Genomic DNA, 24,375 nt, shown 5'->3' with positions numbered 1-24,375 from the left:
GCTTGGGGAGAGTGGCAACGAGGTATTAAATGCCAGACAAAGAAGGCACAGAGCATTTCAGGCAAAGGAGACTATGTAAAGAGCTCTGTATGGTCCCATTTACTTGTGTGATTTTGCCCTTTTTTGGATTGTGTCATTGTATCTTTTCTATCTCCATGCCCTCATGAAGCTGTGAAAGGGCCCCATGTTCAGGAAGTGGTGAAGTTCAGTGAAGGAGTGGCAGGCAGATGAGGCTGCAAGGGTAGCTTGGGGCCCATTTGTCAAGTGTCTTAAATGCCAGAGTAAGCAGTTTAGATTTCAACCGGGAAGGAATGCCTCATCCGGCCTATTCTACAGGAAAGTAACTCTGGCTGTAGTGCAGTAGTAGACACACTGGAATGGGGAGAAACTGGTGGCAGGGAGACAAATTATAATAAGGTCAATTGTAATAGCCTGAGAAGAGACAGACACTTGGATTAAGGCTGTGGTTGTGGGAAGAAAAGCCACCATTTCCCAGGTGGATGTGTTGACACACTGGAAGCGCAAGGGGACTGGTGAAGGAGAGAAAGGAGGAGAATACCCATGAGGTTTTCAGTCTGGATGACCAAGTAGATGGTGCTGCTATTTGCTGGAAGAAGAACACAGGAGATAATGCGTAGGCTTGGTGGGAAGATGCTAAGACATGAAGAGTTTGAGGTGCTTGCATAACAACCATGTAAAAATGCTCAGTGGATAGCTAGAAAATAATCTGCTCTCATTAAAACTTCTCTCTAGTACTGCTATACAATGAACTTCTATATTTTATAATATATATTTTCCTGGTTCTGGTTGTGCTGAAGGACTTTGTGATACTGGACACTATATACTAATAATCTGTGCAAAAGGAGAAAAGGGTCAACTTGCTGGGAATGAAGCATTAAGGGATGTAAGAAAGGTCAAAGGTCCAAAGGGGCTGGTGGACCGAGGACTCTGTGAGGGAGGGTGGAGTGGAAAGAGCAGGAATAGGTAGAAATAGGAATGGCAGATGTGACTAGAGGAATTCTATGAGGGACAATGAACTGCTAGTGCATCTCTCTGATAATAGAATGATACTGGCTGGGGCTGGCTACCAATTTGTATGAAGCACTTAACACATTTTTCACTCAAACCAAGGAAGAATATTTTCAGAACAAGTCTGTGGGCTTCAGCCCTACTCCTGAACCCAGTTTTACAATGGAAATAATTAAATACAATATATCAGATTTATTGCCTAATTATAGGAGTTCATCTGTGGAACAAAATGTACCCATATTTTCTCACTTGTGAACTGATTCTTCTCAAACATTTATTTCTTGAGGGCTTTGTGTCACCTCTCCATTAATAATGGAAGCTCCTCTGAAAATAACAATTGGTTTCTTTTCCACACAGCACCATGTGATGCCTGAGCTTATAGACATTTCCACAGGAAAGGTATCAGTGATAAATGGCCATATAATCATGCATTCATGAAAATGAATTAAGGCAGAGATGTGATGTAGTGGAAAGAACAACAACAAAAAAATCTGGAGTCAGGAAGTCTATTTGAGGTCCTGGCTCTTCTACTTACCAGCTATGTGATCTCAGGTAAGGCTCTGAGTCTCAGTTTCCCTTTCTGTGAAATGGGGATGATGATGATAATACTAGCTCTACCTACTTCCTAGTAGTGATGTAAAGGAGTAATAGTAATAGTAACAAAAAAATAATAATGTAGATGAGAGGGCTCTATAAAGGACTCCTAAACGTTATTAGTACTGTGGTACAATGTAAGGCATATATAGGCTTTAGAGTCAGACAGACCTCAGCTCTAACCCTGGATCCACCACTCACTAGCTGGGATATCTTGAACTCTGAACTTCAATTTCCTTCTCTGTAGAATTAGGATAGGAATACCAACCTCACTGAGTTGTCATGAGGGTAAAAGGCCATTATACATATAAAGTGCATAGTGCAGTGACTGGAATGTAGCAGAAACCCACAAGTTGCGGTTTCTGCCCTTATTTGCTTAGGGAATGTTTCCCCAAGCTTATCAGGAAACTCTTTAAGAATAAGTAGGGGAAGACTATGCAGAAGCAAATAAAAGACATGGTCCCTGTCCTCAAGAAGCTTTTAGTCAGGTCAGAAGAGAAAACACACACACATTAAACAATATTAAAAGAATTACAGTACAGATCAACAAGCTTGAGATGATTAACAGGCAGAGCTCTGCGTTCCCTAGCTTGACGGTTCATCAATACACCCTTTATTGTATTTGAAATTTGTTTAAAGGAAATTTTTTGGTCCTGTTTGGGAGCAGAAGGAGAGAGGATCACTTACAAATGTGTGACTGTTTCTTCTTATGGACCCCAGGTTTACTTCTCACACCACCCTAACTTTTCTGATCATCTTCCTCTCCTACAATTAGCAGCTGTCAAATACCAAAATGAAATATTTGATATATTCACTCCTAAAAGGTCTGGTTATTATTGGGCTGTTTTACTTAGCAATAGCTGTTGTAACTAGATTAGCAAGATGTGGACAGAGAATGGGAAGCTTTAATGAATACCACAGAAATGTTACTCCACCACTCATAGGGGCTATGCACATGTGGGAGGGACACAAGAGGAGATGGGGATGCTGACCACAGGTTCCTTGTAGGAGATGGACTCAGGGCCAGACTAATGGCAGTGATGGACATGGATTCATGGGAGGAAGGTATTTCAGAAGCAAGAATTAGTCAAGCAGAGGCACAGAAGCAAGAGTTAGTTGTGTATAGGAATTGACAAGCAGGCTGGCTTGGTTGAGGTAAAGGAAAAAGAAAGCTCAAGAGATAACGGGGTACAGAAGAGGATTTAAATGGAGATTTTGAATCCAGACTCACAAGTCTGGATTTCAACATAGAGGTATTTTTGTCTTCTATTTCAAGGGCCCCTCATTTAAGAATAGTGATTAAAAATAATCCTCATTACAAAGTTTGAAAGCTATAAAACAATATTGTTGTGACATCATAAAAAGAAAATATGTCCTGTGCTTTACTCAATTTTTGTACCCGTATGTGTCTAGCACAGTGCCTTGCAGAAAGCAGATCCTCACTACGTGTTTGTGTACTAAATTAAGTTGCACTTGATATTATCCTGAACCTTCACAGAGAGGAAAGGTATAGTGTCTTATGGGACTCCTATTAACTAAGCCATGAACTCGAGATAAGCTACATCTATGGGTAAAAGATTCACTTTCATTATTAAGATTTACAGAGGAAAGGGATTCATATTTCATAGAAAATTTTGTACAGTGCTTTCCAGGGATTTCTATTTCTCTATTAGACTGTAAGCAACTTGAGGGCAGGGTCCATGTCTTACCTGGCCGTGATGTACCAGTACTAGCATGTGAGAGGGACAGTAGGTGCCCAACAAATGTATTTTTTTGGAAGGAATATAGTACATGGGCCATGGCATAAATGGAGAACAGTAGGGAACCATTTGTCAGGAACCATTCTTATTATTTTAACCAACTATTTCCCTGATGAGTCAATGTCATCAGACATTATGACAGTCCAGCAGAAGTAACGCCCCCTTTTTCACCATGCAGTCTGGAATTCCCCAATACTAACTGATATAGACAGGGCTTCTCATATATGGGGCATCAGATCTAGATTCTAGTCTCAGATCTTCTACTAACTTGCTGGTTTTCTTTGGGCAAGCCAGTGGTCTCTCTGGGCTTGAGTCTCCCCATCTATAAAATGAGGGGGTTGGACAAGATGATCCCCAAGATTCTATCCTAATTCTAAGAATTTAAGCTTTAGGCTACTAAATAATTTTGATTTATTTAAAAAGCTATTACGCTTTTTAAGACACTAGAAGTTATTATTATTGCTAAGCCTTTGTTTCTAATCTTAAGAGTCAAGCACAGCTTCTGACCTAATTGTCACTGGCACAGACCAAGACCACAAACCCTTCCTATATAACTAGCAGCAGATGATTAACATGATTACAAAGGTAAATCAAAGCAATGGCAAGTGTTATAAGGAAGGATCCAAATTCAATCATGGTCCTCAATAAACAGGCCATTTTATGAAGAATTCCTGGTCCTAGATTAGGAAGATCCCATCCAAAAAGGATGGCTCAGTATCATATATATGTACATCATGGTAAAATGGAGATACTGTATATTGAAATGTGCATCAGGATTAAGATACTTATATAGCAACAACTCCTTCATACTTACCTTCAATGCTATACACAGGCCTTAACACAAGTTAAGACTGCCCTCGTTATCATCAAAAAGTACAGTGATGTCTACTGGATAAAGAGCCCATTCTAGGCACTGTGACAGTATCATGGCGGGCTTCTCATCTGATCAGGCATCTGGCCAGGGAAGAGATAAGCCTCCAAGAATGTTCAACTGGAACGAAACATCATTTAGAAATTTGATCTTACTAAACGATAAGGAACCATAATCTATAAGGGCTTGGCCAGGCAAGAGGACACAGATAAAGCACGTCCAAGAAAGGAAACCCTATTTGTGCCCCAGCCTAACCCTTGGGATTGCTAATGGTAACAAAAAAAAAAAAATACTTTCTTAAAGTTCTAGGGGTGGGAGATTATGGCATGTATACCATATTTAAAATTTTGTGGTCTGTTTCTTTTTCCAGATATATTTTAACGTTTTCCTGAGCTACCATTTCCCTATAAGCATGGTACTGTAGGATGCCTGGGCTTACATAACTCCTCAAAGTCTTACAGAAGGTCCCACTTTTTAGGGTTTCTGTTCCTATGTGAATCTTTCCCCTAGAAATGATAGTGCAATACCGGGAGTCAGATACTGACGTACCCAATTGCACATTATAGAATAGGCCAGATGTGTAAGTGTATAAAACACCTTACTTGACTGGAAAGCAAGAGAATACTCTTGCCCATAGCACATGTTTTTGTGCAATACAAACAAAGCATTCAATTCAAGTGTACTTGTTGAAAAAACAGGACATAATTAAGCAGTTGGTAAAATGCATTCTTGTTTCCCACTTGCAGGTCTCCCAAGAGTCCCTTCGAATTTACCTATATGAGTTTCAGCTTCCCGCTTGCCACTTAGCTTGATAACGACTCAAAAATCATTCCCTTGTTTTCAAGGGCTCTTCTTTCTTGTCTGCTCTGTGTACTACAGGGCAGTATTGACACATGGAATTAATGACAGGGTCTGTAATGAAACAACAGTCATGCAAACACCAGTCTGCTCTTTTGATAAAACAGCATGTTAGAGACCTATTCACCTCCCTCTAATTGAGTACTGCATAATAGTTCTGATCCTTTTATGCAACATATTTGTTCTATGAGTAGAAAAGAAGAAAAGGTGTGTGTGTGTGTGGGGGGGAGTGTTATGAAGTATTGCTTTCTTCAATCATCCCTTGATTAAATCTCTGTTTTTAATGAGGGTGGCTGCTATTTAGGAAGGTTTTGTTACATACTTGTTTTGTTGACTTCTGTACAATGTATAACAAAACCCAAGACGGGATAATTGGGAACCATTTCTCTGACACATGGATTCCTGCCCTTAATGTAAGGTTGGCTTGGAAAAGAGAATCCTGACATTTTAAATTAGCCATTTCATATTTAGTTCCTTTTAACATTTGAAAGATGGGATGTGAAGTTAGTATATAAATAAAGCATCTTAATTAACACAGAGCTTTTCCCAAAATGCCTGCCAGACTGGAGCCTGTGATAGCCCCAACAAGGAAACTGTAATCTGCTATAATTTCAAATCTGGCAATGCAATTTATTTCAAAATTTCAACATCTGGAAGAGTTTATAATCCACTGAAATACAATGGACTTCCCAATAACTTGTGGTTTTCTTAAACATGTTTTCGTTCTTTACTTCTCTCCGAAACAGTAGTATAATATTTGTGACTAGATAACAACTTCAGTTATATACTAAGAAAAAGCGTCCTTTAGGCTTGGACAATCATTCATGTTGATTGCATCTTTCTTTCACTAGGCACTAACTAGTAAGAAAGAAGGGTATGGTGGCTTTTCTATAGCAACTTTTAGTCTTCAGGTTAAATCTTTCAAAAATGATTTTGAGATCATTCTCTTAGCCCTCACCGTCGTGCTTTGGAATTGTAAAAATTGGGAAAGTTAAATATGTAGCATAAAAATATCATTCCTAAGATAAATTGATTTAGTGTTTGTCCATATCACCACATCCTTCCACTTAGGAGTTGTCTAAACAGTCCCATAGAGAAGACTTTTTACAGTGAGGTTTTCTCAATGTGATTACATTAACTAGGAGCGTTTGTTAGAATATCTGTAATCATACTTATTTCAAAATAATTAGAAGACCTAGTTATTTCATGGAAATTTTTACTGGTTTCTTATATAAAGCTGTTTTCAGTTTTGATTTGACCTATGTTATTTATTTAGCACCTGACCTGATATTGAGAAGAGCTCAACAATGGTATATGACAAAGCAGGAAGACATATCCTCCAAATCTTAATTCTTTTCTCAGGTAAAAACGCTTACTATCTGTCCTTGCACTGTGCATTCATTTGAAATTTACACTGTCTTATTTAAGATAATAAAACTTTTGAAGGGTGTTGGTAATTTTTCAAAATAGCCTAAGATCTGGAATCTGAAGACTGACAGCCAAGTCCTGGCTGAGTCATTAACCAGATGATTGATCTCGGGTCAGTCATTTAAAATCTTTTTATTCTTCGATAAATAAAATGTCTCTTGCCCTATGCAGTTCATAGGACTATCTTAACAAGGTATATGAAGGCACTTTAAAATTTACATGTCTTTTATTACTGTCCTCATTTCTGTTAGAATATGACAGGCAAAGCTCTTAAAAATTTGCTACCCACCTGACATGAGATGGGTTAAGAAAATATAGAAAGATGTTAGAGATAGTGCTGGAAGAACAAAATTCAATTTTATCCTTAAGTGATGGTGTTCTTTATTATATCTTGTTAATTTATCTACAGAACTTCTCTACCCTGTTGCCGAAATTGGCAAAATAAATATTAATAAAAAGGTCAGCATGCCAACTGACATTGTTGAATGAAGACGTAAAGTTGAAGCCCTTATGTGTTTTTCCCAATTAGAAAGACTTTTAAAAGCTAAGGGAGTGTAACTAAGTGAGCAAGCAACCAATGAAGACTAGTTCTATTTGCTGTTTCTCTAATAGTCAAAAGTCATTCTGGCTAGTGCTTAAACCAAGAGCTCAAAGAAGTAATTTATACTACAATGACTATGGCTAAAGGACAATGACTACCAATAGGCAATATAAGGTAGAATGACATCCTACTGTTAGCGGTGGCTAACCAGTTGAAGGGCATTCTATAAGCTAAAGATATACAATACTGAGCTTCTCAAATCAATCTTCCTGACACTTTAATGGCATATTATTTTAATGGATCCAAGTTTCTTTAATCAACTTTTAAGCTACCTAACAGTATATTCTAATACTATAGAACAGCACTGTCTAACAGACCTATAATGTGAGTCACAAGTATAAGCCACACATGTAATCTTAAATGTTCTAGGAGGCATGCTAAAAAAATAAAGTGTAAATTTTTAATAGTATATTTTATTTAATCCAATATATCAAAAATATTATTCCCACATATAAACCACATCAAACAATTAAGAAATTTTACATTTTTTTGTACTAAACTTTTGAAATCTGGTGAATATTTTATATTTATAGGATCTCAAATTGGATTTATCCCATTTCAAGTGTTCAACACGTCATATATGGCTAGTGGTCACCATATTGGACAGTGCAAACCTAAAGAATATTCTGAGAAAAAAATAATGATCTCCATACTTTCAGACTTAGAATAGATCTCAAAATACTTTAAAAATGGATTGTGTTTCTGAAATGTACCTGAAAAGGATTTCTTTGTCTTACTCATCACAAAGGTAGGTGTAATTACAAGTTGCTGATAATTTTGTAAGGAGAGTAAAATAATTTATTTATAAGGAAAAAATTACATATTTCTTTCTTTTTGGTCATGAATCACCTGTTTCAGCCTTAGTAAGTTTAAAAATAACCTCTTGATATAATAAAGGAACTATTACTAAACTTGGTGCCTGCACTTATTAAGAAAATCATGTCCCAAATAGTATACAGTAGATGACAGAAAAAAAATCACAATTATTGGCTAAGGAGTGGGTGAGAGAAGGAAGGAATGGGAAACAATGATTTATTTATATAAATATAAATTTTAGAACATAGATTTTGATGGTAGACTATATAAACAAAAAGGTAGTGTATCTTGTTAAACAATGATGGGTTAAGGGTCGGGCAGTATAATCAGTTCTGGTTCCAATTAAGAAATCAAAGGGGATTAGAAAAGTCAAAACAAAACTGAAACTTGAAATATTATTTCCCTTGGTTAGTTTAAGCTTAAGCCAATCAATCTTCTCCTCTTTCTTTGGAGTAGCTTGCATTATTATATATGAATTGTGTGCTGTTGCTAAGGCAAAAACAGTATGTATTAGCCACACTGGACTTAACACCACACACAATCCTCACTCTAATCTCCCGTTGAGTTGCAGGGGTTTATTTTTTAATTTTATTTTTATAATTTATAGAAGGAAAAAGTGGGTGGACAGGCAGGTGAGTATCATTCCTCTTTCTATCTTTGCTCTCATTTATAAAATGTCAGAAGAGCTTTTCATAAATAAATTCTTATTCTATAAATAAGCATCAGTTCTTGATGCTTATGTTTGATATTACAGTTAGTCTATATTAAAGGAATTATGTACTTCAGTATTTAAATTAGTCAATCATAGCACAAAGTCCCTTATAGAATTCCTTGCCTGCTCTGGATTTTATAATGTTTGGACAAGAAATGGAAGTGACAAACTATAAAGTCTGAAACCAGGTAGGCTATTTTATAGAGCAAATCTCTGACCCACAACTCTGGGAATCAGCTGTTTTCATTATTTCATCATCACACACTGGGGAAACCACAGGTACAAGGCACTGTACTAGCTAGACATGATGGGATTTACAGGGTTCAGATTATTCTCAAACTCTTAAGTCCTCCAGGTCCCTTGCCTAAATCTATTTCAAGTATAAACCTTACACTAAAAGAATTAAAAAATCACTTAATACTACTAAGGTAATTTTGGTATTCAATGGGAAGAAAGTATTTGAGTACTAATCTTTCCAGTGTCCTTGGAAATCTACCAGAGAAAAAGCTGCCAAGGTGGTGAATGACTTGAGGGCAGTGGTTATGTCCAGTATGGTGGCAAAATGGAAATGTAATTTTAATTTTTTCATTGGTTGTTTTACAGTTTTGGTGGTAAATAACATCTATAACCTACACCAGGCTCAGTAACAGTACTTGACATGACCAACCTTAGTCATCACTTTGGTAAGTGCTTTGACACGGGCCACTGTTGCTAACCACCATCCTGGTGCAGGTCCTTCACATCTGCTCCCCTATGGATGGAAAAAAGGAAGTGTCTAGTGTCCAGTCATTGGCCACATCACCTCCAGCCCTATCCTTTACTTGCATGCCTTTCAATTTAGGCCCAGGAGAAAAAGACCTCACTTCTGAGAAGGAAAGTTAATCAGACAAAGCTACAGTACACTCTTAGCACAATAAAGACTTGATTGAATGCAGACCATCCTTAGAGTGACAGCTGAGGGAACCAACCAATGAGCACAGTACTAAAGAGGATGATTAGGAAGTTTTTTGGCAAACACTACAACAGATAGACACAGTAGCACAGTAGACAGAGCAAAGGTCTTGAGTTCTGGAAAATGAATTTCCTAGTCTCTATTAGGAAGCTAGAAAGAGAATATATGTGAAAGTATTTTGTACACTGTTAAAGGAAATGGATTATCATTAGTCATTAGCTTGGAAATGTTTTGGGCAATTCTATAGGTCTTGTTTTCAATGATAAATCTGGTAATATATTATATTACTCAAATATTAATAAAATAATGCAAATTCTTTGGAAGAAAGGTGCAGTATGTGAATACCAAAGATTTATTTTAAGAATAAATTTCCCTCCACCAGGAATGGTCATTCCTCCATTTTTCTTTTAAAAAACCTCTTAACTTCAAGGATCAGCACAAATGCAACCTTCCTTGTAAAACATACCCTGATGCATGCAGAGAAAATGAACTGCTCCTTTTTCTGGGTGCTTATTGTTCAACACAGACCTCATTTTGTCACTATTTCCTTCTAGTCCTGTATTCTAGAAATATTATAGCCATGTTCTCCATTAGAATGTGAGCTTTTCAAAGGCACAGACTGTTCTATTCACCTCTGAGTCTTCCTCAACTTTCTGGCACAGGTGCTTTACAGAGTTGCTGGTAATAAATGTTCCCTGAACTGTAATGAATTTAGTCTACTCTGGATTTATGGCATCTTTTTTTTACCTCAAAAGAAAAAAAAAGTGAAAAGAGAGAAGAAACTTAGGACTAATGAGGAATACAGCTCAACAAACACAGAAGATGCATAACGAATGGCTTCATTCTTTGCATTCTTGCTTTGAAATGCCCACTGCTGATCTGCATACAGTTTGCCAACTACTATTATTAGTGAGAGCAAATGTTAAAAAGCACACAAGGGGAGACAATGTAAAGAACACACTGCACACCATGCAAAAGATCTACGTGATACTGAACTATTCCCTAGGTTGCCTTTAGCTTCAACTTTAATGGCAAAATTGGTACTATAAAAGCCACAAGACACACTTACTCTGCTTTATACATGCAAAAGTCAGTATCACCTTCAGATTGAGTTGGGCACTTGCTGGGTGTTTCTGGGTGAATATGTATCTCCTTTGAGGGATAGTTTAAGTCAGGTGGAAGCTAAGGTATTTCAGACTTAACGTTTGTATATTTATTTCCTGCCAGCTTCTAAAGTGTGCGGATTCCTCTGAGAATATAAGGAGAAAGACCTAGCATCTTTTTTATTTCCCTTTATAGGGATGCCTTCCGTAATGGTGTTGTCTCTATCAGTAAGCCAAGTATCTGAATTATATTTCTTGGGCAGTTCTTTGTTCTATCTCCCACTTTTCTTTTTTTATTATCTATCCACCCAGGTACATGGGTTATTTGAGTACAATCTCTCATCTTTTAAGAACTCATACTGTTGGTAGGAAAAGGAAAGTTATGCAACCTAACTGGTATACTGTCCTTAAAGACTAATATGTTCCACTCAGGTCCTTCCTAGCTTCTCCCCTTCCAGCTTCTACAGATAGACTTTCTTGGTTCTCTTTGTACTTTTACCACTGTGTTTTCATTTGTAAGCTACATCAGATCCTTTTGGAAGTTACCAAGCACAATTCTTATTGTTTATATATTCATTCAAAACTTAGTATTCTTTCTTCTATAGGCTTCCCTTATCGGTATGTTCTCTATGACTGTGAGTTCTTTCAGGGAAGAAAGATACGGAGAATATAATTTGCAAACAAATTATATTTCAAAAATCTTTTGAAGATTGTGAACATAGCTGTATATTCTAACATTCTTAGGAAAGGATGAAAATTGAAAAGGGCTGACTGGAAGTCACTAAGTTCTACTCATATTAACTTTGTAGATAATGAAGCTACTCAATTTTACCACATTTCCAGCATCCTCTGAAAAAACCTCAGACTCTGCAACTGCAGAGTTGTCTAAATCCATATTTAACACACTCCCCCTGTTAGCCTCTTGTTCTTGTCCTTTTCTACTCTAAGCCTCTGGCTGTGTCTCTTAACGTCTGCTTGTTTCCTTTTTACATCTTTTCCTTTAGGGTTGGCTTTCTGGCATTACCATTTCTAGCTGTTACTACTGTTAGCCTTTACATAGTTGTGAAAAAGGAGATGACCAGAAGAAATTCACCTTTAAGTGGCAGCTGCACACAGAAGCACTCATTCAAGATGGCTTAAAGGAGATAGTGACTCGATGTATAACTGGAAAATAGAGTAATTCAGCCAAGTTTGAAAGGAATTAATATTTTCTAATCACTTCTCCAATAAGTAGTTGCTGATTAGTTTATATCTGACAATTATTTTCAAAAGTGGCTATTTTTGGAGGGAAGGAATTGTGAGGCAAGAAGAGAAGGGAAGATTGGTTTTAGAATCCTTAATTAATATAAGTTTCTGCTTTCAGAAAATCTTCCATTTGAGTTTTCCTTTTCACTTTCCCCTGTTGGATACATGACATTTTAAAATTCTTGGTTTCAGCAGCAACCCAAAAAGGCAAAATCACAAACTTGCACATCAAAAATGGAAGGGAAAAAAAGAAAAGCCATCATGATTTGGAACGAAAATCCAAACAGACTAAAACAAAAATACGAAAAGCAACGAAATCACTGAACCTAACTCACAGTATCTTTTTGAAGACAGGGAGGTTAGTTGGTTAAATATCACAGTAATCTAGTAGTTACTATTTTAGCTTTGAGAGTTTAATTGTTTAAGAATGCACATCCAGAAGCGGCACATGTAGAAAAACCATGGTAGCCAAGAAAGATCTGAATTACTGCTGCCTGGGCCACCCTGTTCCAATCAACATGGATTTCCAGAGTTGCTGTTCTATGGGAACTCTCAGTGCGAGAGACAAAGAAATAGAACATTTTTAGAAACCAAGCAAAAAATGGATGGGAATACAATACCTGGAAAGTTTATCAAGCATGTTGACAAGTTTCATGGCTTCATATTCTTTTTGTTCTTCTGTCATTTCATCTATGGGGTTTGGCATTGGTTCCTCTAAATGACCAGTGATAAGATTAATGCTACAAAAAGAAAAAAAAGTTATGCTGTATGTTTTAAAATTATGCTCTTTCTGTACTCTTCTGGTCCAAGTTAAAAGTTAGTTTTAATAAGAAAGAGTATAATGGCCAAAAAATTGGCAGTAATGTCAATAATAATTTTATGGTATAGAAGTGCTATAGAAATTTTTTTTAATGGACTTTTCCTATGAATTTGTTTTAGAATATGAGCTATAGCTATTGTTTTAAAAAAAATAAAATTGACTTGCCAACTTTTTTTTTAAAGGCATTGTTCTTATTTTAAAAATACAAAATTTGATTGGTGCCGTTAGGGTAAATATCCTTGGATGCACAACTTATTAATTCATTATAAGGGGACAAATGATTTCTGAGAAGGAGAAATAAAGAAATCCATTTTGTGATACAGCATAAAATAAACATGTCAAAAAATCGGAAAAATAATGACAGAGGAGGCTGCAATCTGGAAATGAAAGCATGCCAATTTTTAATCTCAGGAAATTAGTCCATTAGTGAGACCACAAGGGCAATGAGTACTTAAATAATACAAGGTAAAGCAGAAGAACAATTTTAATTAGAATTGATCTGACCTAGGTAAAATATAAAAGGAGTGAAATCTAGCCTATCAGGAGACAGGTATATCATTTAGAAATAGATTTAATATAGTATTTAAAATTAATACCTTGGGTAAACTTAGTATGAAGTTATAATATCAAACAAGCCATTTTCCTAGATAAAAGCTGTACTGTTTTTTTGAGGAGAGGAAATAAAAGACAATTCTTGAACAAAAAGATTTCAGTGGCCGCTAAATATATGTAACCTAAACATTATTTCTGGAGAAGTAGGTAAGAGGTTACTGTATCTTCTACCAGTCAAGTACAGAATGGTTTATTTTTAATGATCAAATGAAATATCCCTGAAAACAGCAAATTGTTTAGTAAATTGCTTTCTAACATACACAAACACAAATATTTTCATGGGTAACTGAATGAGTGGTAGGCCTAGGATAAACAATTTGGAGTGTTGGAAACTGGGATAAACTGGAGAGTAGTGCCAGTCTAAAGCAAAAAAAATCATGGGGCTAAAACATGCACTGTGATTAATTAGGTCTTCTGGCAGCCACTTGGCAACCTCTGCTTTAGATTTACTAGGACAAGTTATTTATTTACTGACCAAGGTTTCTCTCATTTGTAGTACCAGCTAGGTCTATTACAAGATTTTCTTCTCTTTTTCTATATTCCTCTGTGGCTACATGACATACAGATTCTTGTGGAAGGACTGTCCTTGAAAACCAGATCTAAAACATCTATTTTGCCATTCTTGCATAAGACATATGTCTAGAACTGTGGTTAAAAAATCTTTTTTCCTTCAAAGCAGTGGAACACTTATTTTACAAATGAGATCTATACAGAAGCCTGATATGCATAAGAGATAAAAACAGAATTGTTTAGGTAGAAAAGGGGATAGGGATGGCCAAGGAGAATGGGGTGTCTACAGTGCCTTCCATTTGTCCCTTACCCACTTGCTTCCTCTTAAGGTACTTCCAGGAACTCTGGAGAAATAGTTTGAAAACCCACAGCTTGGTCGGTGGTTTATAACATTGACTGTATAGTAGAATCACTTGGGAAGCTTAAAAAAACAAAAATGAACAATTGGCATCTCACTTCAGATGAAATGAATTCGTACTGTTTTGTTTTTCAGGTGATTTGATACACAGTGAAGTAAAGAACCACAGGGCTAGAATGCCTGATTCAGACACTTATTATGGGCTACTATTTCCTCTTTTCTTTTTTTTTTCATGTGTTTGTAAAAGAAGAGAAAAAGGCCCCTAGTTAAGGAGTCATCAACAAAAATGGCTGAATGGGGTCATAATATGTCCAAAAATCAAGAACAAAGATACCAGGACTCGGCTTACAAGAACCACGAATGGAGTTTTTAAGATGTATTCAGATGCCAAGCTGAAAATTTAATTTTGCCACCTATCTATTATTTGCTTAAGCAAATAACAGGATACCTGCCTTCACTGGTTTCACTTCTGCCACCTACCAAATCAGAAAAATAACTAGCCTTGCAGATAAATGTTCTTATGTACCACTTCCCAAGTAGACAAAGGAAATCAGCCTGAGAAGGAAGTACAAGGAAGGTTAACTATGCAGATAGATCATGCTCATTTACCTCTTGAGAGGAGGCTTTTTCTCTCAAGTTCAATACAGAAATGGTATTTAAAATCTAATCCTAAGACATTTTTAGGATATGATGTCATTAGCACAGCCATCAGTGGAAGGCTGTGATTTCAAAAGGAATGAAATCTAGCCTATCAGGAGACAGGTATATCATTTAGAAATAGATTTAATATAGCATTTAAAATTAATACCTTGGGTAAACTTAGTATGAAGTTATAATATCAAACAAGCCATTTTCCTAGATAAAAGCTGTACTATTTTTTTGAGGAGAGGAAATAAAATTTAATTTTGCCACCTATCTATTATTTGCTTAAGCAAATAACAGGATACCTGCCTTCACTGGTTTCACTTCTGCCACCTACCAAATCAGAAAAATAACTAGACTTGCAGATAAATGTTATGTACCACTTCCCAAGTAGACAAAGGAAATCGGCCTGAGAAGGAAGTATAAGGAAGGTTAACTATGCAGATAGATCATGCTCATTTAGCTCTTGAGAGGAGGTGTGCCTTAGAAGAAAAATGTGTCAGGAGGACACAGTGGTAAGCACTGAGGTTTTGTGAATACCACAGCATACAAAGCTAAGACACAGTCCTAGATCAAGGCATATTTAACTCTACCTGATTCTCAAGACCTTAGGGGAAATGTCCATTTTCCATAGGCTGACCTCAAGACTTCAGGCTGCTAAAATGATTTAACGGCTTCCTCTGAAATTAGCTAGTAAAGTCACAAAATATTTTGCTATTTAGGCATAAAAGCAGCAGTGAGAAATGTATTCTCACTGAATAAGAATCTTACTATCCTTTACCTCAGGAGTAAAACATTCTAACACCTCAAAGTCATTCCAGAGGTTCAGGCTTCATTTCTTTTCTATAAAAAGGGCTTTTTTTTTTGTCCTGACACTCAGAAGAATATAAAGCCACAGAAAACACAAATTGGGGCACTAGACTATGCCACTCTCAAGGGAAAAATGCCAAGGTGCTGGGAACAAAAGGTAGAGGCACACTGTCTCCATCCCACCACCTCTTCTTCAAACCAGAGTTTTATGTAGTTTCCTTACACAGAAGAGGAAGAGAAAAAATAGTCACCATGACACCAATGGTATGAGGTTTCATAAAATGGATTATTTTCAGTTGACCAAACACCTAGCAACTTTACAACCTCAATACAACAGTCTGAGACTTAACAGGTTTCAGCATCACTAACACTGAAATTCCCAGGTTATTTTTATTTGGTTCTGAGACTCTGATTCCTACATCCTTTAAGGACACTGATAGCAGTGGGCACTTCACTAGGTAATTTTGTATTTATCATAATTTCTCCTACCTTGTCTCTGCTCCTTTCCCCCATCTTCCCATCCCTCCAAGCCTGTACAATCTTTCAATCAGGTGACAAGTGAATAAATTCTTATCTGTGGTATTTCACTGTGAATTTTGAATTATATAAGGCCATTATACAAACTGCTTAAGAAGGTATAAGTAAACGAACATAGTATACAAATGGAAATATATTTCAAATATTTTGCTCTTTCTTAAAATTGTTGCTACTTCTAGCTAAAAACATTAATAGCAATAGGGCATTTAACAAAAATCAGCTGTTACAAGTTCTCTGGCATGGCCCTGACCATGGGCCTGGACCTGGCTGCCGGGATGTACAATGCTTTCCTGACCAAAAGGAGGAAAATAATTGTAACAAATAAGGTAGCAGTGGCTGAGAGAGTTCAAATAGAGTTGAAAGGCTACTCTGATGCAAGCTTCACCTAGGTATTGCTAGTTGTGATGGTTTGCCAACCCCCAACCAAAACAATTCCTGTCAACCTTAAAGAACACGAGGGCTTTATAGAATCTGAGATTCTATAAAGGTTCCATGCACTATGATTACTTCGCAGAAATCCTACAATCTCCAGATGGATTCTTAAGCCAGATAAGTCCTGAAACTCAGAGGGCTAGCCTCTGCAAGAATATCAGCTAGTTCCGTCCCTATCACGTATTATTGACAGCCCTTTCCAACATGAAAAAGTTAAAATAGGCATAGCCCAAATACCCCCAAAGGCTGGGAGAAAGATCAAAGGAGAAGGTGGAGTTATAACAGAGAAGACAGGATTTAACAAATAAATGTGACTGCTAAATCTTTAGATTGATATTTCTTTTAGTCTCCAGTGTCTTGGAGCAGCTAGAAGGAAAAACCTAAAATTGTGGAATACCAAACTCTGAAATATGTTCTACAACTAACTGTTGTGGTGCGTCTTGAAATTTATTGCTTTTGTGTATAAATATTAATTTTCACAATAAAAAATAAGTTTTCTGGACTATATGAAAATTAATTTCAGTCTTTTAAAAGCGTGGCTTAAATTTAATTCAAAACACTGTGATTAAAAAAGGGGCTACAAAGTCAAATTCCTACAGGGAATAGGCAGGTGAGATCAGTGAAATGGTTAAGCTGTCAAATGAAAGGAGCTTTATACCTGGCTTCTAAAGGCGATCCCAGCTATTCAACTCCAACAGTCAGCTGCCATGTGAGAATACAAACCCAATGTTATAAGAACTTTCAAATTTTCCAAAAAAGCTAGAAATCCAGTTTTTTGAAAATCTGAATGTTAAATGTTGGCAAGTAATTATTTTAAGAAGTACTGTGTAAAACAAATACAAAAAGCAAACAACCACCTCTACATGGGACAAGGCGAGCAAAACATAATTGTGGGCTAAATCCAGGCTACAGGCTGATACCTTGCAAACTCTAGGAAAGGGAACAGGGTTTTTCAGACCAAGAATAAGGCATGTGTGGTGGGAAAGGAGATGTCAAATGCAAATGTATCCAGAAATATTTTTTTTTCTGGATCAAAAACACAATGGAGTATGTGCCTGCTACCCACTATTAAGTAACAATAAAAAGAACAAAGTGTAGATTTACCATCACCTGATTTTCTTGAATTCTATTCCTCAGCACCCACTCTCCAATGAGATCTGAAGCTTTATGAGGACAGGAAACTGAATCATAGTGCAGTGCTGTAGAGGGGTTGATTGACTCAAATTTGTTTACTGAAAAATTTACTCTGTGCCAGGTACTTGCTAGGGATATTGCAATAAATACAGACAAAAAAAAAAAAGAGAGAGAACCTTCTGCCACTATGGAGGTTACTTTCTAGAGGAGAAAACAGACATAATAAGTAAATTACATGGTATGTTAGAAGGTGGTAAGTGCTATTAAAAAAAGTGTAAGAATGGTAAGGTAGATGGGAGAAGGTAGGAGTGATGTTTACGTTTCAGTGAGGGGTTGTCAGAATAGGCTTCACTGAGGAAGTGATATTTAAGCAAAGAATTGAAGGTGGTAAGATGGGGAGCCTATGTAGCTTTCTGGGAAACAGACATTCTAGTCAGAAGGAAGAGTGAATGCAAAGGCCTGAGGCAGGAATGTATTTGAAGTATCTGACAAACATTGAAGAGACTAGTGTGGCAAAAGTAGAGGGAGAAAGGCTACAAGTATACCACTGCAAACTTTGGCTTTTAGCTGTTGTAGAGTTATGAGCAGAGTGATATGCTCTGGTTTTTATTTTAAATGAAATTATTCTAAAGATGCTGTGTGGAGGACAGTCTAAAGGCGGGCAAAGGGAAAAGCAAAAGACCAGTTAGGCTATTAAAATGATCCTTGAGATGGTTCAGTGGTAGAATGCTTGCCTTCCATGTGGGAGACCCAGGTTCAATTTCAGGACCATGCACCAGGCCCCTCACCCGCCAAAAAAAGAAAAAAAGAAATGATCCTTGAGAGAAAGAATTTTAGCTTGGACTAGAATGGTAGCAGTTATGGCAATAAGAGGTGGCTGGACTGTGAACATATTATAAAGGTAGAGTTAGAATTAACTTGACAGAGGCAACTTTTACTGAATTAGTGAACTAGATAGAATTTTCATGTTATCAGGATATTAAGATATATATATAAATACATTTTGGTTATATCGAAGACAATGGATTCTGTGAGAGCCAGAGAGCTATTTGAAGGGAAAACTCCTCCCCCACTTCGACTGACTTTGAGGCCAAAATATACCAGCAATTAAAACAGAAGCTCTGGAGTCAGGGCATCTGATCAACACGAACTTGTGCTCTGGACACACTACTTTGACTTCATTGCGCTTTAGCTTCCTTATCTGTAAAATAGGGATAACACTACCTTAAAGGGCTGTCGTGAGGATTAAATGAAATAATATCAGTAAGGCTATTAGAACAGAGGCTGGCACATATTAAACAGGCAATAAATGCCAGCTATTGCTATTAACATAAATGACCCACTTGCTCAGAAATAAGCAACCCAGAAGGACTCGGGAGATGTAGGAGTTGAGTTACTCTATTCAGTCAAATTGTTACTTTGGAGATTCACATGCAATCTTTATTAATTAAAAGAATCATGTGACAACCAGGTGTTTTGTGGAGTTTACTATAATTAAATTTGGATATTCTGAGGAGAAAGCAGCTGTTCCTGAAAATGTCTGAAGTAATTTGAGAATTACAATACAAATGTATCAGTGATTCCATGTTAAAGAAATGGGATAAATTATGAAACCACATCCTGATCTAAGTCTTCGTATTATATCAGCATTGGAAAGAGTTAGAGCAATATGGTGCCATTCTTTCATTATCATTTACTTACAATATATCTATCACAGGCCAGCCATATATGCATATACATACAGTTATATACATGAATATTAAATTGCATTTAATAATTTTTTTAAAAAAGCTCTAAAGTGCCTTTTCATATCAGAGTACTAGTTAGATGTTTCTTATGTTCGGCTGTTTGACAAATAGCCATATCTCTGGTATAAAGATATAGAAAATTGATGGTTATGAATCGATAGGAAGTAAAATCTGGAGCAAACCTCAATACTGCAGTTCAGTTAACACACTTGGCCTCTTGCTGGTCACATACCCAAATTATAATATGAAAGAAATATTATGGAACACAATTTTGAAAGTGCAAAACTGATGTGAATGCAAATATCACAAAAGCTGAAAAACTTTTTCAAGAGTATGCATAGCATAAGTAGCAATCATTTTATTTTCAACTCTGGCTGTCTAGGTATCAAAATTTAGATTACCTTTCATGACTGCTTATAGCAATTAATTCTAGTTCTATAATGCTAGTTATATCCTACTATACTTAAATATATTATCACAGCCCAAACAGTGCAAACAAGAAAAATCTTCAGGTCCTGGTTTCTGGTTTATTTACTTCAACAAATATTACAAACAAAAAAATCCCGGCATTCATATAACACCAATATATGGGGACAATTTTAATGCGTCTTGACTCAATAGTATAATAAAATCATGACAGAAAAAAAAATCTCTTGCCTTGTGCTGAAGAAACTATATAGTTGCTGCTATAGCTACTGCTGAGATAAATACAGTCAAAAAAGGAAACAGCCCTGAGTTTGCTTAGTACAATGATTTTCAAGCCTTTGGGTGGGATTATGAATTAGTGTAGAGTGTTAAGAGTTTAAGGAAGTGTCTTAGGGGAGACTTTGGCTATTTTCTCCTCCTGGCCCTTCATTCCCTCCTGCTTTTTCATAATGCAGCCCTTTGAAGACACCTTTTTTAGATGCATAGGCTCCTGTGAACCCTCCCTGAAAGCCACCAATCTAAAATAAGTCAAATGTCATTAGACACACATCTTTCAATTAATGTCTGGAATAATGTACAAACCATATCAATTAGTTATATATAATTCTATATTTTATATAAAATATAATATGAATTATATATTATACTATATTACATATAATATCAATCATACCACATAGTCAAGTAGTCTCTATGCTCAGAGACATAAAAGAAATAGGTATAGAAATTAGAACTTAGGAATTTGGTTTCCCTTTGGTATAGCATCAAAGTATAGGCTGAAAATTTTTAAGGTACCTGGCTATACAATACCAAAAACCTGTGTGGCATGTAACTTAATTCTATGAACGTATTTTGTCTAAATGCACTAATTGCAGAAAGCCATTTCCAGTCCATTAAACACATTTATTTTGATAAAAAAGGATTGTTGTGATATTAACTGTCTCCTGTAGCCTGAATGTAAGCACCGTATAATTCTTGGTTTCAAATTCCACCAAAGGATTACAGGTTACCTTGGTGCATTAATCAGAATCCACTTACATTTTTGACATTAGGACTAAGGCCAACTAGAGGAAAGGAAATTTCCCTGTCTCTGCCAAGTCTAGCAACTGTTGTAAATAAATGCATAATAAGAAAATCAGACTATGATCTTGGGAACTCTCACTGTTGAAGGGTAATTGGGGGTAGAAGAATAAGCAATCCTTTCAGATGCTAACTTTATAACTTGGCTAGATTGGTAAAACTCCAGGGTCCTAGAAAAGTTTTCTTAACAATTTCTAGGGAAAAAATTCTTTGAGCTTATGGATCATTTCCCAGAGAACAAATGGTCGTTGTACTTTTGTTTACCACCACTTCCACAGGGACCATTTGAAGAACTGCTTAAAAATAAATACCCTGCCATACTTTTTCACCTTGAGGAGGGAAGATTTAAGATAAAAACAGGTACAAATATACCTGAAAGGGAGGGATGTGACTAACTTGACACATTTTTTATACTTGTAATGAGCAATGTTTTAGAAACACAATTTAACAAGACTTCACAATGGTGACTATTTTGACCATACTAACATACCATTCTTAGAAACAAGAACAAACTAGGTCAAAAGGCTGAAGAAGATTCCAATCAGTGATGTAAGGCCTTAGGTATAGAATTTTCCTATGACACAGAGCCAAGACAATAACAATCTCAAACATGTTGGCCCTTGATTTAAAGAAAAAGTGCTTTCCTGAAATCTAACACTTTCACAATGTAACAATGCCATTTCCCTTACTAATGGGAGAGACTCAGAGTTTTTGTTCCAGTAGTTTTGGTGCTTGGTAAATATATGATTATTATCATTATAAAGTCACCTACGAAACAAAATCAACAATTCACGTCGAGATTGAATAACATCAACCATAAGTACTCATGAGACGTAGTCTGTGACTACATACTGTGGGACACTGTGACTGCCTAATTCATTTAAAAATAAGAGATTTCTCAGGTAGTATATTTTAATGTTTCAAATGGATTGATATGGAAATGTATGGAATGGAAAAATGAAGAGCTAGCAAGACTACTTTAGAATGATGACTTCTATAATTAGGGAAAGAATGAAGTAAGACTCCTCTATGTTAGCTTCAAATACTTCACAGAGATGCCCAACTTATATCTAAATGGTGGCAGTCTTAAGAACTTTCTCCTTAATACTAGTTTTTTTCCCCAAAAGTCTTTGTTTCTAAGACACACTCAACAAGATCCTGGTGTCAGTGGGGATCTTAAAAGTAACACTGACCTACAGATACTCAGATCTAACTTGCCAAGAAACAGGCCATATACATCAGATTAGGGACTGATCTTTTACTCCTGACAACACATTACTTTCATGTTAAGAGGAAAAATCTAAACTTTTTTTTTTTTAATAATTTTGCAGGTAATACTTTTCTATTGTTCACCTATTACAAGATACATATCATGGATCTTTCTTGAAGACTGCTTGTAGAAAACACGGCATGCCAACATCACTGAAAATGCCAAAATAAAGGTACACCATTTTCTAACATTTATTAGGTCAATAATGAAACCCAGGAAAAACTGAGTTCAAAAACCTCCCAATAAGTGGAAGCTAAGCAATTTACCTGAGGTAGGGCTGGAGGGAAGGACAATGGAAAGGCTGGAGAGAGAATAGAAGGAAGGAGAGGTGGTTTGCCTGTCTTGGGATAAAAGAATTAGTGTCTCTGGTTTGTAGGCACTGACTCAGAAGACTTGATAAGTTTCTGGTTTGCCACTTAGGACACTAATGCAACTTTTAAAAAATAATTCTCTAAGAGTTTGATTCAAATTCAATATGAGGCCAGACTTCTTTCCTTTTGCTAGCAATGTGCCTTGTTGTCATAATTTTATTGATCCAAAGGGTTTTTATGCAAGAGAGAAGACCAGAATGTATGGTATCTACATTTATATTTCCGAGGAAGACTACAGCCTCAAATAGCCAACCTAAATATTTGGTGTTGGTTATACCTTATACAATCACAACCTAGGGAAAGGAAAGCAAATAGTAAGCAGTAATACTATTTAAGCATATGACAGCAGACATCTAAACACCAGTTCCATTCGTACTTGGGAGAGGACAGTGAACATGTTGAAAATATTAATTGCAATGGAACATTTCTTACAATACTTCTCTCCTCAACCACTTAAAGTCACTCTCTAAGGCACTAACTATAAGCTGTCCCTAAAAAATCCATTAAAGAGAAAGCCTCCAAATCCACAAGAGAAAAGAAACACTTGGAAAATGAAAGAAAAGGAAGTGAAAAGCAAATAACCAATTCAAAGGCACAAGCATAGTTAGGTGAATAGAAACTTGATACTATACTTTGGTTTTGCATTTTTGTATTCTTCAGTGTCTGTGTCCTCGTCCTCTGAGTACCAATTATCTCCTCTTCCTCCAGTCAAGAGGCCCCTGGCCGCCAACAGTCCTGCAGCATTCCCATAGCCAGTGTATTTCAGCAAGCTGTCCACTGCAAAAACAGAAAAAGTTTTTAGATAGGAGTCCTCAGGTGCTCACAATCATCACTAACCACTCCCCAACACAGGGAGATTGGAAATATGCCATGGCAGTAAATCTTAAAATTGAGAGTATTAAAATTGTGGCAGTGACAAATTCTCAGAGGTGTTCTGAGGATCCAGAAGATTTTTTTCAGGTTCTGAACACACTCTGTGGCAGAAGTGGGGCCTCTATGAACACTGGGCCATTTCTAAGGGTGGTGTTTTAACTTTCTGATCTTATCTTATTTATCTCTCCAGTGTTAGAGAAATGATCATAAGAAACGGGAATTAGTGAAGGTTAGATTGGGTTTTATCAATATGGCATATAAGATTTTTCTTTTACTCTTTTTAGGAACTGGAGGAAAACGTTTGACAAATAAAGAAATTTCAGAATAGTAGCAAATAGGATAGGCTAACTTACTGGGTTTTTTTGTTTGTTTGTTTTTTAAAGTCAGCAACAACAGGTAAGCACATGAGGCCTACTAAAAAGATAAGCCCAGGAATTAAGACTGGTTGGATTTCAATCATGGCTCTACCTTCTAGCTGATTGACTTTGGGCACGCTATTTTGCAGCTCTGTACCCCAGTTTTTTAATCTATAAAACTGAAATTGTAACATTCTCCATTTTACAAGTAAATACATGGAAAGTGCTTTAAAAAGTTTCTGGCACAAATAACCACTTATTTTTTCTCTTGTTAATACTGAGTAAGGTACTCATTTTAGATTTTCTATATCTTAGTCAACCAAAACAAACATACAAACAACAACAAAAGAATCCAATGAGGTATTTGGTGCAGGTCCTTTGTTAAGTATTACTCTATCCTCAGTATAAGGAGATATCTTAGACACAT

At 36.4% G+C, this 24,375-nt stretch overlaps 1 protein-coding gene across 8 annotated transcripts in view; it reads right to left on the bottom strand.

Moving 5' to 3' along the window:
* Positions 1-24,375, bottom strand: part of RIC8B (RIC8 guanine nucleotide exchange factor B) — a 128,265-nt gene that overhangs the window by 5,482 nt on the left and 98,408 nt on the right. The window contains exons 8-12 of one of the 8 annotated variants that reach the window (XR_013179241.1): positions 23,352-23,496; positions 12,590-12,709; positions 9,337-9,420; positions 5,028-5,166; positions 4,198-4,374 (exon numbers count right to left, since the gene is read on the bottom strand). Coding sequence is in view for 3 of the 8 variants with exons in the window: in XM_077168615.1 (XP_077024730.1) it covers positions 9,381-9,420; positions 12,590-12,709; positions 23,352-23,496 (305 nt within the window). In the remaining 5 variants the exon portion in view is untranslated. The other 7 variants (XR_013179240.1, XR_013179242.1, XR_013179244.1 and 4 more) reach the window with 7 other exon arrangements.

Source organism: Tamandua tetradactyla, chromosome 7, assembly GCF_023851605.1.
Source record: "Tamandua tetradactyla isolate mTamTet1 chromosome 7, mTamTet1.pri, whole genome shotgun sequence".
NCBI classification, from domain to species: domain Eukaryota; kingdom Metazoa; phylum Chordata; class Mammalia; order Pilosa; family Myrmecophagidae; genus Tamandua; species Tamandua tetradactyla.
Note: the sequence above shows the minus strand (reverse complement) of the source record. Positions and strands in the feature narration are given on the sequence as shown.